General features: G+C 36.5%; 1 protein-coding gene and 1 long non-coding RNA gene across 2 annotated transcripts in view; one reads left to right on the top strand and one right to left on the bottom strand.

Moving 5' to 3' along the window:
* LOC127964514 (uncharacterized) overlaps positions 1-25,711 on the top strand; it is a 116,394-nt gene that overhangs the window by 56,206 nt on the left and 34,477 nt on the right. The gene's annotated exons all lie outside the window — the stretch shown is intronic.
* On the bottom strand, positions 16,285-23,994 carry shox (short stature homeobox). The gene is made up of 6 exons (XM_052564732.1): positions 23,621-23,994; positions 21,982-22,190; positions 19,529-19,586; positions 19,143-19,231; positions 17,492-17,707; positions 16,285-17,201 (listed from the first exon to the last, which is right to left on the bottom strand). The coding sequence occupies exons 1-6, from the start codon at positions 23,871-23,873 to the stop codon at positions 17,112-17,114; spliced, it is 915 nt and encodes a 304-aa protein (XP_052420692.1). The 5' UTR covers positions 23,874-23,994; the 3' UTR covers positions 16,285-17,111.

The raw sequence follows: 25,711 nt of genomic DNA, 5'->3' as shown, positions 1-25,711 counted from the left end.
ACTTGCTTTTGCGGACCATTTTAAGTTTAAAATCGGATTGGTACGCCTTATTATATCTCCACATGTAAGTGCAGGCATAACTGCTTTCCAGATAGCCAACAGGACCTGAGAGAAAGCTTCAGATATTCACTCTCTTGTATAGGTTAATCTGATCTGAGCATGATTTCCTGACAGGCAGGTTCGGTACGTGAGATTCTGCCATTTCCAATGCTGCCCCTATACATTCTGATGAATGCTGCTAGTAATTTCTTTTAGACAGATTACCCACAGATCTTTGCGGAGACATCTACACAACTACACGCACAGGCTCCGAAAAGTATCAGAGAAGAAGTCCAAACACATAACTGTCAATGAGACTTTTGAAGTTATCTCCTGATGGGACAAGGTTGACCAAACCTGATTTTCAGACATGAAGACATTCATAATAAGCTCTGAAGGTAGGCTATTATACCCAACATCTCAAGAGGCTTTCGTGCATCATGTTGGTTTAGTGTCTGCCATAGATTCTTTTTTATATATATATATTTTGTTTTTGTTGAATAAATGAATAGGTCTAATCGGTAGGGTAATTACAAGACAAAGACTCTTTGTAATTAGAGACTAATGACAGGCTTGCAGCCTGTTATTGCCAAACAGCTGCTGGGAAAGGTAAAACTGAAGCCGTCCCCTGCACATGTTCCAACAGATGAAAGTAATTTAGTTGCACTTAACTGTCTATAAACAATTACCGTAAATTCAGCAGTGTCTTTATGTATGGCTTCTGAAACATATTTTCTCCTGCCTGCCGAACAATTATTAACGATCTTCATCTGCTAGGTACACTTCATGAATTTTACATTACCTCTTGTCATTATCATAACTAGACTATCAAAGAAATTAGAAGCCTTCGACATTCTCTTCTTGGGATCTTTCTTAGATCTCTTGTCAAGTAGCTGAGAATTGTCTGCAATTGAATATTTTTCCTCAAGAGCATTTGTGAATGCATAAGCATGAGGATTACTGGGGCTGTCTCCATGTTTGTATGCCTGTCTGTCTTTCCGTGTGTGGAGGCATGTTCTTTTTCTCCATTTTAATGTCACTGTCCTTGTGTAGTCGCTGCTTGATTTATTGAACGCCACTTTTTCTTCCAAACTAAATGGCAGATTGGTTGCACCAAAGTAAATGGGTTTATGTCGTCCATATGTTCTGATAACAAGACAGGAGCCTTTTTACTTTACATCTGATTTGCGCTCGTTTGACTGGTTGCTGTTGTTGTTGTTTTTTTATTAGGTACAGGGGGTTTTGATGGACATCTCGGATGTGGCAGAATAATTAGCATTTCCCCACATGCTTTTCTCCATGCTCTGTTCCTCAGCACACTGATGTCTTGTGATGCCCAGAAAACGAGCGTGAATGCCGTGTTATCATTTAGAAACCGGCAGCCAGCTCTAACAGACTGTAATTATGTACTTCCAGGGACAAGATCAGTGTGGAGAACAAAGTGTGCTGGAAAACATTGCGAGGACTATTGGGTTGTTTTGTACAAAATGTCCATCACACACTTGGCATGCTTCACCCCCCCTTTCCCGCTCCCCTGGTGTCTTGTTATATTTCTTTCCGGGAAATTGATTTGCTTATTAATGGAGCAAATAATATTTGCTGATACCTTGTCAAGATGTTTACTGGGCTGCTGGCTTACGGATTGTGTTATAAATGCTATCTCATTCAAGTGTGAGGGGGGAAAAAAGTCTGAATATTTTGCATTTGGAAACTATGTGGCCATTATCCTACAGGACATGGCTTTGTTGACAGATCCAGCATTAGTGGATGGCAAGTCCATGACAGAGCCACGTTAGATCTGTTGGCTTTCAGCTAAACCCTTTGGAGAGAAAAGTGTGCAAAACATGAGTGAATTCACATGCAGCAAAATTTATCATTAGGCTCATTATACCACCTATAGCGTATGAACCTGCACTTTTATAACCTGCTGTTGTACTAATTCAAAAATAACACACACAATACATCATCACTGCCGCTGTAGTAATGGTTCTGCTAGACTAGCATGTTACATGTGTGAAAGGTCATCGGCAAATAAAAGAAGAGCTTTGTGTTTAAGAGTGCCAATCGTAAAGATTTGAACTATTCTGGTTTCTCTTTCCTTAATGGTTTCATTAAAGATTGTTTTAAGGGCAAAAGTGCAGTTCCATTTGAAACCATTGTGTGTTTCCAGGTTACACAGACTTTACAATACCAGTCATTTTAGAGACGAGATAAATCCAATTGAACCTTTGCTTAAAGAAATGTAAAAGGATATTTATTTAATTCATGTTCATAAAATACTTTCTAAATCAATACCTACCTACTTATGTACATTCAGTGGTTAGTTGTAAGCTGTATGTGTTTTTGAATCTCTAAAAAGACTCAGTTGAATCTCTTTAAGAGTCATGTGTTTTGGAATCGGACTACAGCGGTTGCACTGTTTGTCATTCATTCACAAAAATATGGTTAGTATAGTGTTTTGTACATATGCATAAAAAAATGCATGTGACAATATGATCAGATTTGAACATAGTTTGATTAAGAATCAATTTTTGGTTCCCAGTATTTGTGCTTGCAATAAGCAAGTCATTATTACACTGTGAGTGAAACTGCTTTATGAAATTTTGTGTCAGAATCAAATATCTTAAGACTAAGGTTTTTTTTATTTTATTATCATATCTCATTTTACATTAATCCTTCGTATCAGATTTAAATGAGCACTCGTGTTTCAGTAGGCCTGTTTAGTTATCCCTGGGGCTTTTAATGGGAAAGACTGATGGGGCATATCAGTCAGTAAGCACTAGTAAAAACTCAATTTAAGAACAAAGCCACTCAGATTGCAGCACTGCCCCGAGCTACTGAATTTTTGAGTGGGATAAAGCCTATTATTTTACCATATGATTCTAATTATTTACCTACCTGTAAATATGAGCGCCCATGTGAAAAACATTGTGTTTTATTAGCTCTTATGTCAGTAAATTATGTAAGGGATGACAGTGAAGCATGGCAAAGTCTTGATTTTGAATAAACCTAATTTAATACGTTTAGGACCCTGCCACAGGTAGTCAGCAGTCCGGATGTAAAAATCTGCCTCCAAGAAACAATTACCGCAATCAGATTAATGTTAGAGATTGTCATTATAATCGTTCGGTTGTATTATAGCAGGCTTCGCATAGCAAGCGGTGAATATCATTATCTGGGCACAACAATGGAAATGCTGATGCTCGTGGCTGTTTGCTGTTGAAAATGTTGAAACAAACTGAATTTCCTCTGTTATATTTCTTCATTTTTCTGCATCTCCTACGAATTATCCAGCTTGATTCCATTTCAGTGGAAATGCATATTATAGAAAGACACAGTAATTGCAGCAGACATCAAGCACTCACTGAGAAAGTTACCATGCTGATTGCACAGGAAATGTTATTATTCCCTAAGCTTAACTGGAAGCAAGTCACTGCATCTACTGTATTAAGAATCCACCCAACCAAAGAAACATATTAAATCCATACAAGTTCCAGAGGTCCACAATTTGAATATAATTACCTAGATTGATTGATTTTTCCTCCTCCGTGATTGTGGTAAATGATATCATTCATTTGCTCAAGTGAGTGGAATAACTCCAGTCTCTGACTTCACATAAGACGCACTGTATATCATCAGTGTATTTTTATAGTTCAAAGGAGAAAATGCATTTTCATAATCAATAAACCTCTGCAGTTTTTGCTTTGAGCTACACTTTTCTGCAGAAAACTCTGCCCTTCTCTCACCTTCAGTCACCTAAAGCAATAATTTCATCTGCAATTCTTCACTAATTATTGTAAGTACATGCTGCACAATCGGAGTACAGTTCAAGCATCAAAGGCTAAAACTATTATTGCCAATATTTTTCTTTTGTGCAATTATGTGTTTTGTCACTTGTTAATGCACGAACAGATCTCTCTTTTTTTATGGCCATGCACTTACAGAATTACAAAAAATAAATATGATATATTACAAATATTATAAATAAGTAGCCTATTAAATATTAAAAATATTTTGTTTTGTTTTGTTGAAAAAATAAGAATAGGAATTCTATAATTATAAACTATTCGGTAATTATTTATGTAATTTAAGTTTTATTAATTGCATTAAAAGTCAACTGTACTGAAGCAAAATCATGCATGAAATTGACAAATTTGTCATTTGTCAAAACTCTTTAGCGTATCAGTTTCACAGTGTTCCATCCTTTAAAAGTGTTGTAACCATGGTTTTTGGTGAACTAATTACCAATTTTATAACCAGTTTTACTACAAATACCAGGGTTAAACTATGATTAGTGTAGCGAAACCATGGTTAATTGCTGGTTACTATGGCTTAACTATGGCTTTTTAGTTTTATTTGTAGTAAAAGCCAGCAGCTAGTCAATAGGCTTTTTAAATTAAGCTTGTTATAGTTCGCCTTGACAGCAATTGTAAAATGTGGCTCAGTGGTAGAGCATTGCTTTAGCAGTGTGAAAGGTTGTGGGTTTGATTCCCAGGGAACGATGTTAGGTAAAAAAAAAAAATGCACTGTAAGTCGCTTTAGATAAAAGCGTCTGCTAAATGCATAAATGTAAATGTAAAAAAAGAAAAGCCCAAACACACTGTCTAGTTTGTCGTAGCTAATCTTTGACAATGAAGCTGCTTTCAGTTGTGTTTCACCACTTGTCTCGATCGGCTGACTGTTATTAGTGTGTTTGATTTATGGTAAGTCCTTAAGCAATAATATCTGCTCCAGTCTCTTCCTCAGGACTTGTTGTTCTATTGATCAACAACAATCACCAGCCAAGGCAGCTCTTTCATTCCCTTGATGCTTGCTAATTAAGATTCTGGAGCATCTCCTTTGTTCTGCCTGATCTGTCCTCTCTGTGTTCTCTTGCGTCGGTGTTATATGGTGTTGCAGTCGCCCATGGACTTTTTTCACTTAAATCTCTATCTGTGTCACGGAGTAACCTTTAAGTAAACAGTTTGTATGTGCCCACAGACAGCCAATAATTATCATAACACCACAATGTGTACAGAAAGGGAGAGGGACCCTTCAGCTGTTTAACTTTAAAGCTAATGCTTCAAAAAGTACATAAAACAAATAATATGACTCAAACCACAACCCTAAGAGACCTCATAATTGACTGCTTTCATGACACCATCTATCCAGAAAATTACTCCTTAGTTCTCAAGCCTTTTGGGCAATATCACAGAGGCTATCGCAAACAAGAGAAGCTTCAGAAAGCCTGGGCCTCCATCGGGATTGCTAAAACCATACGATTAGCCGGCCATGGGGATCTATTCCCATATAAACAATTTCAAAAGAGCAGTGCCTCGTAGCAAACAGTGCTGCTCCGCGCCTGCCGCCTTTCCTGCTCCCTCAAACTCTTTGTCCTCCATTCAGACTTTTCGAGGCAATCTCTTGTTTTCAACGAGATCCATAAAAGATGAAACAACCTTTGCGTTGATCTTCCTCAGATCTGAAGAGAATACCTGAAGCTACAGTAGTGTTCAGTGTCTATATATTGAAATGAACTGTGAGGGGTCTGGTGCATTAGACATTGTTTTCTCCCACACACTTTTCCTGTAGATAGGAGTAGGCTTTTTGACCCTCAACTTTGGCATGGAGAATAGAACGGCTCTATAATTAGATGCTACCGGTGTTGGAGAGTAACTAACTAGAAAAAGAACCGATGCTGTTAAATTAACTAGGCTATTGTTTTCCCTGTAGCCTGACAGTAGTTCAGCTGTTTTTAAAATGTGTGTTATTTCTCCATTAATGAGCTACATTTCTCAACAAATAGTAGAGTAGATTGACAAAAGGTCTTTGTATTGCACACACAGCTTCAAATCCAAGAAAATTATTTCTATAATCAAAAATGCCCTCCTAAACTGTTCTCTCTCAAATTGGCATATTTACACGGACATACATGGTGTGTATATGTGTGTTTGTATGTGAATTATTATTTTTACTGAACAAATTGGTGCAGCTTTGGAAAGCATAAGAGAATTTCTTTAAAAAAATGCTAATCCCAAGTTTATAATATAATAATATAATTATAATTTATATGCACACAATAATATATAGTACTTAAATTCTATATTACAGTTGAGTTTTTATTTGAAAGTGACAAGAGCCAGTGTGAACAGAATATCAATGGAATTAATATTCATTGTTCAATGATGCAATATGCAGAGAGCAAGTCTGAAGCCAATGGCTGACTTTTTATGTGTTATTCGAACTGAATGAAAGTTCAAAAACCCACAGGAAGTCTCTTTTAGCATGCACTCATAAAACAGAAAAAGTCCAGTCTACACTGAGGTCAGATTCACTCCTAACACATTACATTCCAAATCAGCCATGTCATTCGCCCGCTGCGTGTCGGCCCAGTGTCCTGGAGAGCCATAACTGCGATCAGACCCCCCCCCCCCCCCCCCACCCCCTCATATTACACAAGGCAGACCTCCATTAATCAGCCATCTTGGATAAAACCCAGCCGTGGTGTACCCTTAACACTTTTAATGTGCAGTTTGTCAGCCATATTGGTGTATCTGTTGTATGTATGAAGTAATTTCCTTGAGAAATTTTGACAGCATTGTCTTTTCAATGTCTGTAGTGTAATATGGGACTTAATATGGATACGCATGCTGAAAACAGCTGTCAGAAAACTCACTCAGGCCAGAGCACTTTGCTACAGACTGCTCATGTTCCATGGTAAGCAACTGTGCGTTCATTAGGACGTCATTTTAAATGTTAACTGATATTCTGCTGTATTCCACAACCTACAGTAGTGAGGAATAGGCTTGAGTGTCCAAGCTTAAAGCTACTGCCTACATAGACAACTGTCTTGTGAGGCAGCATGCTAAGTATCATGGAACATTATATGTGACCAATTTGGAACACTCTACATGGTAACCACATGCCACTCAATACAGTTTCAGTACAGTCTGAGGTTAGCATGTTGCCATTCGATACACAATGCTACTTACATTTATGCATTTGGCAGATGCTTTTATCCAACTTATGCACACGTATTACATATATATTATATATAGCATGGTGTGTATATCATACCATAAATGGATATATGGATGCACACACTATGCTTTCCAAGCAGTTGAATAATACGTTTTTATTTAGTAATTATTTCAGTTTATTTTTTATCCATTATTTTTATGTATTATTTTATTTATTTAATAACATTTACCATCTTCGATGTGTTTTTCCTCTAAACTCTTTAGTCTTTTTAAAATAACTTTCTTTGTGCATTTTTTATTGATACTTTCCAGTGTTGAATGAAATAGAAGTTTGTTTTTTCCCTAAGCTTGTTGCATTGCACTCTGGGATACCTTCTCCTCAAAGCATCCAACGCTTTTCTTCAAATTTGGCCGTAACAAGGTATCTTAGGAGGCAGCGTAATTAAGCTGCCTACCTTTTGGAACAGCTTTATTTTCTGTGGCCCTTCAGCAGTGCACTAGAAAAGCGGTGTTGTGCTTATGAGCTATCTGACAAACTTATTGAAAATGTGCTCTGGTGGCACGATGATAAATGAGAGGATGAAATTAAGAGGGTTTAAAGAGGTTAGCCATGCAAACAGGATTTGCCTCTAAAGTGGTTTATCAATGAGTCTTTGTATTAACACTAGATATGATAGCAAATGCTATTTTGGGTGATGAGTACTCGACTTAACAAGTGCAACTCAATTTCCGAGCAGACAATTCCCTGCCACCCGTTTTGAGTAATCTGGTCCCGGCTGCGTTATTCAAATTACAATTGAATTCATCTTTCACAGCTTCATCTAATGTAGGCGTTTCTCGAGTCAAATCATGCTTTCTTAATGTGTTCATCAATATAGTATATCTGGGCCCCGGGGGACAGAGTGTAAAAGAACTTAACAGGAGAGATCTGTTTCCATAAACGTGTCGGGGATTATGTACCTATGACATTTATTAGCGTTACTACGAGGCCGCTAAAGTGGAGAGTGTGTTATCGCGCGCGCAATAACTCATTTTATGTATCGGCATATGTAGTCGCGGAGACTGTGCTGAGAGCTAATGTTTATTATGCCCTGTGAAGATTCGCCTCTTCGTGTCATCCCCGTGGGTTTAAAGGCATCAATATTTTCCTAGTTTCCCACTCCGCTTGGAGTCTGCACACAATAGGCTTCAGTGTCCAAGCTTCAAAGGCCCGGACTGTCTTGCTTTGATTACAGGTTACTATTACACAAGACACTCTTTATTGGATTTAATTGGATCTTGGAAAGGTCTGATTCATTATTTACAGGTAACTGAAGGCGAAGTGATTTTGTTGTGTGAAATTTTTTGGTTTTTATTTGTTTTGTCCTCAAAAACACGGCATTTGAAAGGGAATTTCAGACATGGGCTCGCTTTTAACCCAGTCTTCATTTATCATTTAGCAAGATAATTTGACTAATGGGCATAGGTTTATGCAAGGTTACCGCTGCACAGAAAAAGCATGCACTGATTCATTGTGAAATATTATATGGTTGCGTTCAGTAGTCGCGAACTGGTCATGGTTAGACCTTGAACTTTCCACAGCTCTTAGAAATCCACCACCTCAGTGAACTGTAGCAGCTCGAGCTGGAGATTTTTTTTTGCTGCTATTGATTAATGGTCAGGAACTGTAAAACATTTGGGAAATGGAGAGATGGGCTATAATCAGACTATGTTACATTCCCTCCGGCTATTTACAGACCCAAGTGCCCTTAGCCTTAAGAAAGTTAACATTTTTTACCTCAGAAACATTTCGGAGCTCTACTGTAAGCGTGAGCTGGTGGGCACCATCAGGATGCTGGAAATCGCTGTTCCTATCTCTCATTGACTGGCCAAAGATCATCTCTTCAGTTGATTTACAGTGCATTTTTTTCATCTGACAGCACCGAATATTGTTAAAGCTCCCCTTTGTCATAGAATCGTTATGTGTTTTTGTGAAATATATTGCTCTATAATACAACATAATGTTAAGGTTTTTTTTCTGAAATTGTGTTAAGCAGCCAAAGACTGATGTGCTAGTCAATTAGTTTAGTCCAAATTGATGTGGTTGACTTGTGGCTGAGAACCCGACCTGGCGGATATTGTTGGCAGAATCGGGAATCTTGTTTTGTCTTTCATCAGCCATTTTCTCACCGCACTCATAAACGTCTGAGCTGGTCAAAATGGCCAACTTACAGCAAAATGAACAGCTTGAGAAGTCAATCTCATTAGAGACCGCTTGAGACTGTCCCTTGAAATGAAATCATTTTTCTTGGAAGTGCCCCCAGCTAACTATGATTAATTGTGAGTGCTTTGGTTTGGTTTATTGCATTGTTTTATTATGAACCTTATCAATATTGCAGCGACATTAGTGGTCCACATTTTTTCATCTTTTTTTTCCTGTGTTTATATTTCCACTTTTGGTTTTGTAGGATTTTACTTTCCTGCTCAAAGGTATTTCGCATAATTCCATCTTCACCCATTCATTTTGTAGTAACTCTTTTGTTTACTATGCTAACAATGTTAATATTCTACAATGGTTTTAGTTGAAAAGATACAACATTTAGCAAAGACTTCCCTTTCTCTTAATTATATCTTGTTGGAATGGCTTGCTTTCAATGCAAGTAGACAACAGATTTATTTAGTAAGCATTAATATAAGATCTTACCAGAATTCTTTTAAATATCTTTTAAAGTTAAAACATCTCTTTTTTTAAAGTGTTTAGTTTATTTCATTGTATTTTATTTCTTATGTAATCGGTAAATTTAACTCAAATGTGTACATTATGGCAATGAGAATAGCCTCAGCTGTTGACAATCTCAAATACCAACCTGTTAATGTTAGTCAAGAAAAAAAGGGTTTTCTTCAGATGACTCAAAAACTAAACGTATCAAAAGAATAATTTCTCAGAGCTCTCTATAATAACTGGGGAGGGGTGGCCAGTGACCTCGGTAATACAATATGTGTCAAAACAGACTTTATTATGATTATTAGGATATATGTCTCACAAAAATGAGTGTGGTCTGTTTCATTGACGATATTGATTTCATATTATGTGACCACACTCTCAAAGCACTATTTCGATGAAGAATTTCAGTCGTAACTGTACACAAAGGACACAAACAATGCTGTTTTTCTGAATTCCTGATTTTAAAGTTCCCCTCAGGGTAGCAGCAAAATGTATTCAGCCCACTTTGACCTCTTGCACTTAGAATGTAGGGTGTGAGACCGCAGCTTTGCCCAGTAGCCCTGTGGAAATCCCGTAAGAAATCCTTTGAGGCCTTGACAATCCTGCAAATACCCACAATCTAAATGTGAAATTTCACATTTGCTTCATGTCATGTGTGCAGGCCTTGTTTGTTAAACCGTCAGTACTTAGGCCCGCTATTAATCAGATCTTCTTAGGCACAAGATATTGTTTCAGGCACTACCCCCTCATTAACATTTTGTTGTAAAAAAAGAAGTACAAGAAGATGTTTGCATTTACATTATAATACATTTGACCCTTAGTCAGTTATTGGCATATAATTATTTTCCCCTCGAGTGCTCTTTATTTGTCGGAGCGGTGGGATCGCTTTAGCATGGCTCACAGCGAAACTACACCGTGTAAACTGCTTAGGTGGGCTGTTTGCTTTTCATTAACATTCACCCAGGATATGCTCAGGCTCCATCTGCTGAAATCTCAGTCACATTACTGAAGAGGCAAGAGAAAGAATCATGACCTTCTACAGAAACGGAACATGCACTTTATTGTTTGATGCTGGATGATGATATTTTGTTACCGCACACCATTTTGGGTAGTAATCTCAACTAAAATGCCCCTTGTTTAGTCGCTATGCATTTTTTTTCAAACTGCATGTGACATTGTACATGGATACAGTTCATGCTTTCCTATTTTTAGATGAGTATTTTAGTCATTTTCATTTGATCGTCTTGTGTGCTTTACATTTTACGCGTGTTTTTTTTTTCTTTCTCTCTGCATGTGAGTTTCTGCTTAGCCTCTTGCTCGCATTTTTGTTACCTCGTCTAAATTGAGCCTGGTCTGTTTTTGAGAATCTAATGCTGTTTCATCTCTGGTTCACCCTTTAGCAAAGGCTCAAATGACAAGCATCTCAAATTCTGAAATGTTTAGATTTCTGTTTCGCCTGCATTGTTTTCTCATCATATTTATGGTGCGGGATTTATTTTGACAATGTGCTTTTTTCTAAATGGTTTATTATAATAAGTATAAAATGGCTTCTCTGCAATTCTAATGCATTTTTTTTTTTTTTGGTCCTTTTGAAAAAGTTTTCTCTTGATGTTCTGTAAACCTGCTGTCTTCATGTTGTTGACCGTAAGGGTTAAGGAAGTCATTTTTGGCACAATATGGGTCTCCACATTGGACTTTGAATCAAATTGACAGTGACAACAGAGAAGCTGAAGGACTGGGCCATGGTTTACACAAAGCTTAGTGTGCGGTTTAGATTATACACAGCAAAAAGTCACGGTAGATTATAAAAAATAAAAAAAAACACTTCCAGACAAACAATTTGTCCCATATGGACAAACAATTGGATTTAGTGGGTTTTTGAAACGTAACATGTTAAATATTATGATAAATTAAATATTATGATAAAGGTTATAACAACTTCTTATCTTTCTTCTTATGCATTTTAGATCTATTATTATCATAGCTTCTGCTTTTGCAAGACGTTTATGTCTGTAGAACAAAGTGCTTTCAGTTTGCTTAGTCTTGATCTCAGTGTCACTAAGTATATTTCTAGTTTCTCTGGTATAGCTGTTTTAACCATTTACTTTATTAATATTCACATTTCCATTGTTTTTGTTACCAAAAAGTGTTACGTAATCTTTAGTTACTTGTAGAGAATAAATAACTTTTAAAGTAACTGTCACTATGGAGTCATTTCAAACAGCAGCATCTGTTCACATCTTAAATGGCATTTACTTAATGAGTAGAGACTGTGACGCATGGTGTGAAATAAATGCCGTAAACGGTGAAATGGATTTCAAAATTTTCATCATTCAATATTGCACTGCTGCATTGCATTCACATGAGAGCTCTTAACTGGTTTTATCTCCCAATAGAGGGAGATAGACTAAGGGCATTGAAAACTCAGTTGCCTCTGATGCATCTGACTTTGATTCCCACTAGTAAGAAAAGATTTTCACTGTGTCACCAGCCATTCTATTGTGAAGCTTATCTGAAAGCAATGGGAATGCCAGAGAGAGTTGACTTGATTGTTTGTTTATCACTTCTTGTAACCAGAAATGAAACCGGCATTGATCACTATTGCAAAAAATGCTGGTTCCAGTCAAAATATTCCTGCAATTTTCTATAGACGTTCTTAAGTTATTTTCCAGAAATTTGCTCCGTTAATATCAGCAAGTATAATATTTTACAATACTCAACATGGAAAAAATTATAACTCCAAGCATTTTAACAAGAGATAAATGTTTGGTTTTATCTGATTTTCTGTCTGGAAGGGCATGATCTCAGAATCAATATATTTTAGTTATGTCTAACTGAAGGCATAATTAAATTTAAACAACAAGAGCTTTCACAAAAAAAATATACAGCATCCCATTTAAGGCTTTTGTTGTGAAAATGGAATAAACAGGAAACACTTTTCTCTGAACAGTAAACAGAAATGGTTTGCATTGTTATGCAATGTTAGATTAAACGGAGATTTGACTTTTAATGATTTTATAAGCATTTTCTGTATCAGCCATCAAAACAAACATTATTAAAAATCACTAAATATAGAGGCCTGTTTTATTTATTTATATTTATGCATAGTTCATAATATGTCTTTCATTTGAGTATGTGTTATATGTGTATATATCTGTACACACACACAAGTATTTTTTTTGTTTTTACAAAGGAATTCACAGTCATTTGTAAAAGCCTACCTTTTCAGAAATCGTGGCCTTTCTGACCACTTTTTGCTTTGAGTAGATCAGGTTTTTGAACCTTTCAAATGGTTTCTCGCTTCTTACAGGTAAACCACCAAGGTACTGTAACTTGTCTCTCAATGTGGAGGCTAACAGATTTTGAATTCTAACTTTTATGCTGCAAGAGAAATGGCACCTAAAGTAGATTCTTGCTACTTTACTATTCTGATAGATCCAGGTCCTGTAGGGTATTAGTTTGATACTTCAAAATACAACAGATTTAGACTGAATAAGAAAGCAATACCAGACCAAGAAACAGGCTAGCTTATTGGTCGAGATTTAATGGCTCGAAAAAACAAAAATGGCCCCAGATGGACAAACTGCTGTCAGCCTGTTTCACAATCTTTAGTTCTCCTTCAAGTCTTCATGGTCAAATCAATATTAAGACTTAATTCCATGGTAACTTTTGAATTAAAATCGCTTTGAAAAGATTTCTTTGTTTAAAGCTTGTTTTAATACTTTCAGTTTTACCCAGCACTTCCATGCTTTAAAGTTTGCGTCTGTATGTGTTTTTGATTATTTTAACTGCTTGATATCATCATTTTCATTGATTCAGTAGAAATGCCTCAGCTTTATAATATTTATATTGCAGTTTTACAATCTCAAGATGTCAGCCATTTTCAGTCCTTTGAGTTGATATAATTCTCATACCTAAACAAGGTATGAGAATTATATAGGTTTTTGTCGTAGCATTGCAATGTTTATCTGCTTGAATTCAGCACAACACCTTTTCAAGTGAGGAACTGTAAACATTCCAATATTTAGCTCTTAAGTTCTTAAGCTTCCAGGTTACTTACTTTATTAATTTTGTAACTGAAGCCCAGCTCCTTGTTCATTTTGCCTATTGCTAATGAAAGAGGATGTCAAAGACTGAAGTTTTCGTATCTTCAAGTTAAAAATGCAGTCGAGCTCCTGAAGACCTGATGTGGACGCTTAGAACTTTTCCAACTCCAATTCCCAACACCTCTTCTTTCTTCTTTAGAGTCTTGTCGAAAAGATTAAAAAGGTAAACATTTCCTTGCACTTACGGGGAGAGACTATTTACATAAGTTATGCATGGGCATACAGTATAGTTCGGCTGATGTTGATAAGGCTCGCGTGAAACTAAATGGTAGCATCTGTTAAGTTCTTGTCGTTCAGACAGGAATGGCACACAATGGGGAATGTGCATGAAAAAGCCTTGTTTATACCTTTTCAAAATGATTTAATTGCCCTATGTAGAATATAATTCAGCATTTTATAAAAGGTCTAATACTCTCATGAGCTGTTAGATGTTACAGTAAGTGCCGCTTTCTCAAATGTACAAAATTGGGAAGTATTTTCTGCAGTTTGTTTTATTATATGCCAGTGATATGATAAACAATGTTGTATTAAAGAAACTAAAAAGTAGCCTACATCAGCTTTAGTATTGTCAGCCATACAACTGCAATAAACTTTGTCACTTTTAATGTGAGCAATAACAATGATTCAATAAAAACAAAAGTTTAGTTTGGTTTACTTTTAATTAAAAGGTTTCATAGGCTGCTTGCTTGTCTTTATTTGTGACTTGCGGCCAATATAAATACCTTGTGTGTTTGTGCATGTTGAAAAAGAAACCATGACTTGGTGTGGGTTGATTGATGGCAGTACTAGGTTGCCAATTATTAGAGCACATAAAAGGATGCTGTTATGTTCTGCTTTCGTCCAGCAGACCCCAGCCAGAGGTCAGTGCCTAAATGTGCGGGTATCAGCCTTTGCCTATATCGCTCCATCTTGATGTATGAGTGCTAAGCTACAAATTAAACGTGCTCCGACCTTTTAGGAGGTACTTGCTCAACAGGACGCCATTTAGACTAATTTCGCCAAGAGATTTAGACAAAAAGCCACTATGTTGCCTGCAATTACTTTGTGTACACACATCTGGATTTGGGTTTCCAGATGCAACAAGCCATCCAAAAAAGGCTTGCTAAAGACAGATGTGACTACGATGTTAGTTTAGATGTACGGATGTACAGATCCATATTGCATCTCATACATGACATAGACTCATGGATCAACATCTAGTACATTTTTCAATTGGGGAAAAAAAGACTTGTGTTTTAGTTGATGCTCTATCATGCTAGTAAAACATTTTCATTTAGCTTTTCAGATATATTGTGGCTCCTCTTTAAAGAGTCTTTTAGTAATCATTTTAGTGAATAAAAATGTGCACATATAATATACAAAGATGTCTGAACCAGAGCAACCTTTATTCATAAAACTGTTGAGGGCCACAAAGTTTTACAAACTCTACAAATATTTATAACTTTTATTGATAGATTACTTGTACAAGATGTACATTCTTTTTTTTCTTTTTTTTTGTGAAACAACAGAAACAAAACAAAAATAACTAAATGGAGAATCATGTTGGGGCATGCTTGCATATGCAATATGATGGGATACAACAAATTCCTTGGAGCATCAAGAAATCTCAACACAAAATCTGATGGTTTCATCCACCATCCCTGAAATGTTTGTAAACTCAAACACGCTACATTTTAGTCAAACAAATGTACTGCAGTCACACGTTCGCGTAAAACCGTTGCAAATGTTAACATTTAAAAAATATATAAAAATAAATGCAAAGCCATGTAAATATGTACACTTGAAATTTCGACTATTTAACATTTATAAACTTTCAGATAAAATAATAAATAAAAGCACTTATGACGTCAATTAAAGAAACGGAAACATTCCTAAACAACCGTAATGGTGAACAACAAAAACAGCCCACAATATAGCGTTTATTGTCAGAGGTAGACCTGACCAAGATACTACCGTAGTTCAAAGGCAAATGATGTCTGAACTGGCTAACTGTTTCATGGTACGGTCTTGGAAAAATACAGGTTTTTTTTTTTTTTTGGTTATCTTGGTAACCAATTCTGAAGCTTATTGTATTCAATTCAGGAAACCGTAGACAGACCTTGTTTATATGGGAGAAAAAAGACTGTGGATGCAGCTGCTGAAATGGTTTTGGAGCCTTAAATTAAATAATTCTACCTCTATTCATTTGATCAAATTGTTGTCTTTGGCTGATTTTTTTGTTATGTTAAAAACCAGACATGTTATGACCCAGGAACCTAGAGCATTTTTGTACAGTGTCAAAAGAATCTTCCTTGTCTGTTTTCAGTGATATCAATATATCTTTAAATGCACGTGTACAAAACTATATTTGAATAACATTGAACTTCGGGGAGTTATGGCACGTTGCAAACGAGTTAGCAAATGATCTTTTACACAGCTTTTAAGGACGTGTTAGTGGCGGAGAACTTCAACACATCGACATCAGTGCCAAAAACCCAACAACTTAAAAATCATCGTTTAATTAGCAAACATCAAACGCTATATTACGTTTTCCATATTTACAGTATTGCACTTAACTGCATATAATTGCATTTCAGTTAAACTGATGTTTCTTAAAATGTTAAATTACAAAGTTGCAGTTACTGTTTATCCTTTTTGAAACAAACAAAAACAAGTCATTTCAATGTATTTCAGCAAAACGAAAGCCAAATTTGTTTTCCCCTTACATAAAAGAAGTATATGTTGCATTGAGGATCTTAAAACCTTAATACAAGACCTGAAGTGCAAAAGCTAGGTTCACTTCTATTCCAGGACACATCACATAAAAAAGAAGAGAGCACAAATTATGAGAATGAAAGCTAAAGTCCATACACATGCCCAGAAGGAAATAACAGCAATGCAACATTTCCTCCCAAAACAGAAAGAATCATAAAAATTCCACTAAAAAGCAGGCGATTGTACCATCGATGTTATTGCTGTTTCCAGTCTTTGTCCACAGCAGAATGAACAATGAAAAACAAAAATGCAAAAATGCAAATAACGGCTTTAGATATGAATTGTAGTGGAGGGTTATCATGGCAGTGATCAACACAGATGTATGTCAGTTACAATGGAGGCCAGCCCCAATAGGTCTATCCTTCAATTGAGCACGTGCACTAGGCAGCGGCACAGTGGTAGGAGGCAAATATGGCCGTCTCTTTCTTTTCACTTTGAGGTTGAGATTCCAAAGTTTCAGTGTCTGTCCGTAAAAACACAACCTCTAGCCTCACTCTGTGTCTGCCTTTTGCTTTTTTTTTAAAAGTCTTCTCTCCTAAACGCTGGTTCTCAGACAGACATCCAGACATTTTTGTATGGTCCTGGGGCTGTGATCTGTGCCTGGAAAGGGCTGAGCCAGTGGCCTCCAAGAAGTCCTGCCTGTTGGGCGAAAAGTAAAAGGTGATTCATTGGTATTTAATTACCTTTCTCTACAAGTGGTTTGTTTTGGCAGCTGGTTTTTTGTGACTTTTTTTTCTCTCTCTCTCTCGCTCTCATTCTCTCCCCTTACACCCCTTTTTTTTCTCTTTTGTTTTTATTTTGTTTTGTTTTAACTGTGAGTGTCACGGCCTTTTCACAGGCTTAGTCTTGTGTTAGAAGCAATTATCAGTTCAGAGCAGCAGAGAAGCCCATGGGGGTCAGAGTCCCAGCGCCTCGGCGTGTTTTCTTGCCTTGAGTCGCAGGTCAGCGATGCTGGAGTTCTTGCTATTGCTCTTGGCAGCTGCTACCACGGCTGCCGCCGCAGAGGCCGAGTCTGCCAGCGACGCGATTGGTAATCCAAAGGGTGGGGGCGGGAACATCAGATAGGGAGCGTGGGCTGCGAGGTGTGGGTGCAGGTGAGGATGGGAGTGTGTTCCGACCCCTTCCAACTGTAGCTGAGCTTGGACCTGTGGGGCAAGCAAAAACAAACACAAAGTTAGTCAGTGGCCGCGGGGTCAGCTCGAGGAGCGGCGGGGATCCGGTTTCAGGCTTGGACACCCCTCCAAAGGCTTGTGCTAAATGTGTGCTTTTTTTAGACAGTCACTCGCTCAGTGCATACTTTTTCATCTGATCTTGAGCTGCATTATGCAATGCACTCAGCTTAATAATCAAAGAACTTCCATCAGTTGCAAATCTCACATCTCAGCATATTAGTTTGATCCACAGTGAAACTTTCCAAACAACCGCTAAAAGCTGCAACATCATGTAATCTTAATTATATATTCAATGGCATAAATAAACAATTTCGCACCCAAAATATTCATTCTCATATATATATATAAATATTTATTCGCATGGTTCCTAGGGGGGAAAAAGATGTAAGCAGGCAGCATAAAATATCAGGTTGCAGATTCTTAGCAATTATTTCAGTAAGATGAGGTGAAAATTAGACATCCGCTGACTTAAAAAGTGACTTATTTTTTATTTTCTTTTTTAGTATTCTTCTCATGCATCTTTCTCTGCACAGGGATCATAAATATTTCAAAGCTTTACATTTTGCAGTCCAACTAAAATACAACATCTGACAAGCTGCACGAGTTTTTGACACAGGGAAAGAATGTTTTACCAATGTTTCTTTTTTCTGTTTTCCACGTGAATACAAAACATAGGGAGATCGCTTTGAAAGGAGGATAAATAATGTCAGACCTGGTAGTCTGTTATTTTTGGAAAATAATCAGGTATGAATACAGCCTGTCTCATCTGAGTTTCTTTGCTGCTCACAGTTAATAACCACAGGCCTTCTGACTTTATGCCTGGTACTTGCATTTATTTTAATTAACTCTGTATGAAAATACTCTAAAAAATAAAGCAGCCCCTTGCTCCAGTGTCTTCACAAATCAGTCAAATTGGACTGTGCAACCCCTCTACAGGGGCAGTCAGAACAACAGGTGGTGGACATTTGTGGTGTTCAGTATGCAGTCCTCACGCCTCGGCCCTGCCAATGCTGCTCAGTGCCAATAACCATCAGTGCGTTATTCCTCTCTTTCATAATCTCTTTTATCTGCCTTTCCCTAGCTGTGCTATTAGCTTAATTATGGCTGCTCTCTCGTCTGGCTGATGCAGACAGTTCTTCACCACCAGATGAAATGTCTCTCGGTCCCTCTTATCTCATTCGTCTCTCATCTGGCCCCGGAGGTGAAAGGTTCGCGCCCTTCGCGCGGCTCACGGAGACTAGCGTCACATCATATTGTTTTCAAAGCCTAAACATTTCTCGGCCGCTACATTTAGGTGGTTAATATCGCGGAGCAAGACGTTTTATTTGGTCGACTGAACTGCACATTTGCAATTCACAAGAAACACAATAAAAATGAATAAAGATGACCTTTGTCATTTCTATCCTACCTGTTGAAATGGCATTCTGAGTGCGCCCATATTGACGTAAGGAGCGACCCTGCACGCGTCCAGGTGACTCGCGGTGCCCAAAATAACACCTGAATAGAAAAGAATAATACATTAGCAAAGTTAGTAATAATGATTTTTTATGTAGACGATTTTACCAGTTATATCAAATGTAAAATGTTATGGATTATAAAATGGATTGTCGGTGCAGTGAGCACGTGCAGGGAACATAAAGAGCTGCTGGCTCACAAGCACCCAATTCTACTCTGGCTTGGGTCATGTCCCGTTAGAAATTAAATTAGAAATGCATAAAAGAAGAAAATATAATATCAAAAAAGTTTGGAAAATTAGGTTATTGAAATAATATTTTAAGGTTGTTGTTTTTTTACCTTTGTGCATTTGATTTTCCTGTTTTCGGCATTTCGCTCTTCTGTTCTGAAACCATACCTAAAATCAGAGAGGAAAAAGGGTTATTATTTTTCTGAATATTCCACTTACAACTTTTTTATATAACAAATTAAATTGCAGAAATGTGCAAATTAGTTTAATTTAATTTGTCCATGATACGACATTACAGAAAAACAGCGCCTATGTCTGTTGCCTCTGTTAATCGGTCTAGATTATTATTTAATTTCAATTGAAAAAGCGAATTCTGTTTTTCGTTATTCGACAAATCTTCTTCATAATTAATAATGCAGTTTTCATCTTCTACACCAATTAATTCTGTGTGTATTCTTTGACTGTGTCTACATAATACATTTTAGTTTTCTTATTTTCTTTCTGTAGCTATATGAAATAACGTAGGCCTAGAAGCTCTTGTCAAAGCACCATGTAAACTAACTGACCATTTTACATCGCAGAAATTGAGGCCTATTATAATTAATTTTCAATAAAATCAATTTGCTGCATTACATAGGCTAGGTGTTTATAAATGTGGGAAATATTAATTCTGAACAGTGTAAATTTACACTAGTCCTATGCCTGGTACAGTTTCCCATTATTACTCGGTTCAGTTAAATCAGACTATTAGCGCTGCTTTTATAACTCTCAGACTCGCTCATTAAATTTTAAAAAGAAACGTCTGTCAACCTTTTTTTTTTTTTCTTTTTTTGTAAGGCACTCGGATTTTGCATTATAGAACATTATTATTATTATGATTATTATTATTATTATTATTAGGCCCATTCAATATGTGACTTTTAGTGCGCCACAATGAATGCATCATATTTCAATCTTTGATCGATTGTGATTATCCAGCACTATGCTATAGGGAAAGTGAGCTACACTGGTTTCGACAGTTATTTCTTCATTAAGGACCACTCAATGATGCGGTTCACAAATACCCTAATCTGATTTCCTTTTGATTTTTATTAGAGACAGTGAATAATGACATTTAATTTAGCCCTGCACCAAAAACCGAAAGATATTAGTCGTAATTGAATTACTGCCTTCTCCTCACTGAGGTCTCATAACTTTCAATTAGATTCTTGACAGCTGGTCGGCGTGGGGCTTCTATAGAACAGTATAGTGGCAGGTCCATATCAAATAGGCTAGCTCACGTCCATTGCGTTTAATTTTCTGCGAAATCTGAAATGTGATACGAGTCATAAAATGCAGTTGTGATGCATCCTGCAGAGGCGTTTTAACGCGGTATGAATTTTTTGGTTGCATCAAATCACGGCTCTGACCTATTCTTTGCTCTTCTCTTTTAATCTGATTTCGCCTCCGCCTCTGAAACATTAAAAAATGGCGTGCTTGCAAGCTGTCACACTGGCAAACAACGTTACTTATTTTCCCATTACATTTTGTAACACGGCCTATGTCACTGTGTAGGAGTTAAAACAGAATTGAATTATTCCTAATACATTTTTATAGGAACAGTATATCAAGCCAATGGCAGATATTACAAAGATAAGGTTGGAGAAAATGAGGTGAGTGACATAAGAAGGTATCCCCTGCAGCAGCGGTTCAATCTCTTCATTAATTTTAATGATGTGGTTAGATCTTTCTGCAGCACATAAGCAAGTCTTCCTTTGAATATAGCTGCTGCTGCACGAACTAAAAGGCGATTTCATATCCACACCCACCACTGAAACTGAACCCGCATAAATCGAAAGATAACAGAAATGCTTTGTGTATGAGTGAACAGAAGAACCGTCTCCAAATGTTAAACATCTCAGGCGCATGGTGTGATATACAAATTTAATCTAGCCTACTTAAGCAAATGTGTAGGAGGAATGAAGGCCTAGCGATCACACTTACACTCTTGTTTTATTTAGACTATTTGATTATTTTCATCTGGCCAGTGCACTTCTCTATAACAAACACATATTTATAGAGCACTTCGTAAAAAGATTGCCTATTATTTCTACCTTTACAAACTGCTAAATTAATACATTAAGTTACCAACGTCACAAATTCCTCTAGGCTTGTGAACATAAGCAGCGCTATTACATGAGACTTAGTATCTTTTTTAATATGAAACGTAAAAACAATAAAAAATTATGAATAATCTCTGTGGACAATTTTTCTCAATTAGCCTATATGCAAGGTTTGTTGCTGTTCTATTTTCGCACACGGGCCTGCTTTAAACTATTTCGAGAACATACGTAAAATAATGAAAAATAAGTGACATATCATTTAGTTCCACTAAAAGGCGCATTCGAGATGCATTCGTTTAAAAATGTATCTGTTTTTAAATTAATAATATTTGAATATATTTTATTTGTTCTAAAATTGTTTTTAGAACGTGCACGTTTTTTATTTAGTATTTTGTAGTAGTAGATTTTTTTTTTAAAGAATAACAAGAATCCCTGGAGTGTATGGAAGAATGGGCTCTTACCTGCACGCGGGCCTCTGACAGCCCCAGCCTCTGACTCAACTCCTCGCGCATGAAGGCGTCTGGGTAATGCGTCTCATCAAATAAGCGCTCCAGTTCATTCAGCTGCTCTAAGGTAAAATTTGTCCTGCTCCGTCTCTGCTTCAGTTTACTCTGTGCGTCCTCGTCCTCTGATTTCACGTCCTCCTTCTTGTCTTTGCAGTCATAAATTCCTGTGAAAAATACAACATAAATGCATCGACATAAAGTTGCCTTCTTCTTCTAAAGCGTTCATTTATTACACAAGTGTTTGAAAGAGATGGCGGCTCAGAAGTGAAAAGAATCGGGAACTAACAATCTAATTACACGACATGTCAACAGAACACTTTTTTTTTGTATTTATTTGTTTAGATTAAAAATGTAAACAATTTTGTTAAGTGAAATCCAAGATGAATAGCAAGAAATTGCAGCTGGTTTGAAACATGCATTGTGGCTTTATAAATAAAAAAATGACTTTAAACCCAGCACGTAAATGTTCTCGATATTTATATATGTATCAGGCTGATTCGTGTAATTAAGGAACATGGATAAAGAGGTTTAGGTTATTATGTAGTTCTTAAATTACATTATAAGATATTTGGAAACATTAGAAGTTTGCAATGAGCTAATGCAGATCTGCACATTTATATATTTAGATTAAAAATGTATATAATGTATATAAAATGTATATAAAAATGTTATAACAGTTTACCTGCTCTGGAATGAAGACTCAGTTTATATATATAAACTGAGTCTTCATTCCAGAGCAGGTAAACTGTTATAACTGAGTCTTCATTCCAGAGCAGCAAACTGTTATTTGTAAGTTTTGCAAATCAAATGTAAACTTAGAAAACTTTTTCATACTGCAATCATGTATTCTATAAATTCTGTGAATTGGACTTTGTTTTGCTTTAAGGCCCATAATCAAAGCAATTTACATGAATTATTATTATTACTAAGGTGTTGAATTCCAAAATAATCTGTCATGGGTCTGCAATGAATGTCGTTAAACGTCTTTGTTCACTGTTTCTGAAGCAAACCCGTTTTGAGCCCCGTTTTTATATAGCCTATTAAATTTCACTTTAAAAATGTTATCACCGGTATGGTTCTGTTTCAAATGACGACTTTTTTTACTCTTTATTTACAAAAATGTTGACGACTACTAAAGAGAAAATAAATGTTTACTAATTTCCTGGAAATGTAAGGAATAAATGAATAGATCGTCCTTTCAAATTTGACAAGGGCCTATTGTTCTGACTGTAACTCCTCAAATTTAAGTACAGACTTCTCTTTTTATATATTTATTGGGATTATTTTACTTAAAATTGCCTATCGTGTATTTCTGTTCTTTTACAAAAGAAAACATTACTACACGACACACACTACAACGAACAAGTGCCCATTGCGTCAGCTGAATACAGCTTGAATTTCTCTACTCGCATGCTAGTTAGCCTCTCAAGACGATCGAAATCTCTCTTTAAGATAATGTAAATGACCTCAATGTACAGTTACTCAGATTTTAGAGATATTTTAACAACGTCAAAACGCGTATTCGCGCGTACATCTAACTGTAAACAAGTCTGCAGCGAGAAACATTATTACACTTCGCGTAAGTGTAACTCACCGTCAGTAGCCCGTGTCACGTTAAACTCCTTCAGTTTCTCCTTTTCCAGCTCTACGTGCTCCTTGTAAAGGTGTACCGGACAATGGTTGTTGTTGGTTTCTGTAATCTCCTGAAGGTTGGTCTCCGAGTTTCCCAGCTCTCTGGCTCGGGCTAAACCACTCTCCAAAACTTCCCTGTACGTGATGCTCTCTTTGCTGCTCTCCTTGCTTTTCTGATCGAATGATTTCGACACGAACGCCGTGAGTTCTTCCATGGCTGATTACAGAAATCCACTTTAAAATGTATCTAACGCGAATCTTTTTGTCTGCTCAACAGTGCATTCGGCGATATGTTTGCGTGTAGAAGGTTTAGATCACTCCTACTGTTATGTCTGTGTTTTTCAGATCACACTATTTATACACGGCCACCTCAGCCCGGCCCCCATCGCCATCATGTCTGGAGTCATTACAGGCGCTTCTGAATCCAACTTTCAGCGGCTTTTCCTCAAATCAATGCTGCGCTGGATGGAGTCCCCTTAATTTAATTAGAATTAATTAGGATTCCTACGGTGCCGTGTGGTCAATTGTAAATGGGAACCGTGTTTAATTAATTCTGTGATAATTTCGCTGACGCAATTAGAGGATATGAATATTGCAGTATGGCATTATCAGTTCATTCTGGTACGTTAACACGGACGGAGGATATCGAGAATCTTAAGATCTAGGTTAGAGAAACTAGTTGAGCGACAATAGACGGGGGTAACTTGCACGGGATCGTCCAATTTGTGGACAACTTTTCGATGTTTTTATCGCCAGTCCTTTATTTGAGTATTTTATTAGCTAGTTTGTGGATATAGCCTATTAGTCCTGAATTCAAGTAGCCTAAATAAAATTTTTTTTTCAAATAATTTATTGCATGTTTATTATACATTTTTAATGTAAAAATATGTATTAATTTATTATATTCTTATATAGCCTACAATTTTACATTGCATTAATACATTTGAATCCAATATAAAAAATAATATCAATCATAATATTTTAAGATATTACCGATAGGCTGTTGATATGATTTCGTAGCTTAACTGGGCGCTTTCTTACAGTTAAATCCAGTTGGCATATAATTGTGTCCCACATGTGCTTTTATTTTATTAGAAAAAAAAAGATTTTTTTTTCAGCATTTTGAAAAAATGCAATAAACATTAAAATATATAAAAACATTCAAAAATACACACACACACACACACACACACATATATATCAGTAAAGATAAGAAGAAGAAAATTGGTGTGATTGTAGTACAGATTGACCAGGCGCATTTGCAATGGTTTGTCAGTTTAATTGTATAGCCTACTTCGCAATTGCACGACGCAAGTCATTTTACTGTTCATGTGATCATCATAATATATTGTATGTAAAAATATGCAAGGCGTATATTCATCTTAATTTAATATAGTCTTTATTTAAAACGGGGTGCTAAAAGGCTCACAACATTTTAAGAATTGAAATATTTTTTACATACAAGTATTTTTGAATTCTTAAAGTGTAAGATAAAATCGATAAATCCATCAGTGACTTAATCATGAGACTTTATTTCTAGTGGTTATTTAAAAAATGATTAAGACCCTCGGATATGGTGCTATGATATTATCGCATGCACGGATCAGTGCAGTGCGAGAATAAAAAAGCAGAATCAAAAGGATATTATGATCCCCTGTGAATATTGGGCACCGTGGTGTGAAATCGCTCATGTAAACCTCACAGATGACGTGTTTGATAGTGCTTTATTTATTAAATCAATCCTCATTTAAGAATGCAGTCCCATATTTGAATATTTTCTAACATATGATCTCGTGGTTCATTTTTTCTCATTTCTGTTTATATATAGGCTATTCTTTCAAGTGAGCATTACAATTTTTGTTGTTGTTATTTTACATTTTATTTATGTTTTTCTGGGGGGAGGGGGGAATAATGTTCCCCTCATTTAGAGTGTGCTCACTCTTCTAAAGTATTATTTTTCCGCAATAATACTGACTATATTTTAGCAGTGATGCTGGATGGAAACCCGTTTGTAGGGTCACGTCAAGGGAAGGTAAAGTGTCAGGTGCACCTT

The sequence above is a fragment of the Carassius gibelio genome, chromosome B9 (assembly GCF_023724105.1).
Source record: "Carassius gibelio isolate Cgi1373 ecotype wild population from Czech Republic chromosome B9, carGib1.2-hapl.c, whole genome shotgun sequence".
Taxonomy (NCBI): Eukaryota; Metazoa; Chordata; class Actinopteri; order Cypriniformes; family Cyprinidae; genus Carassius; species Carassius gibelio.
The sequence above is the reverse complement of the archived record's forward strand: the minus strand, read 5'-3'. Positions and strand labels throughout refer to the sequence as shown.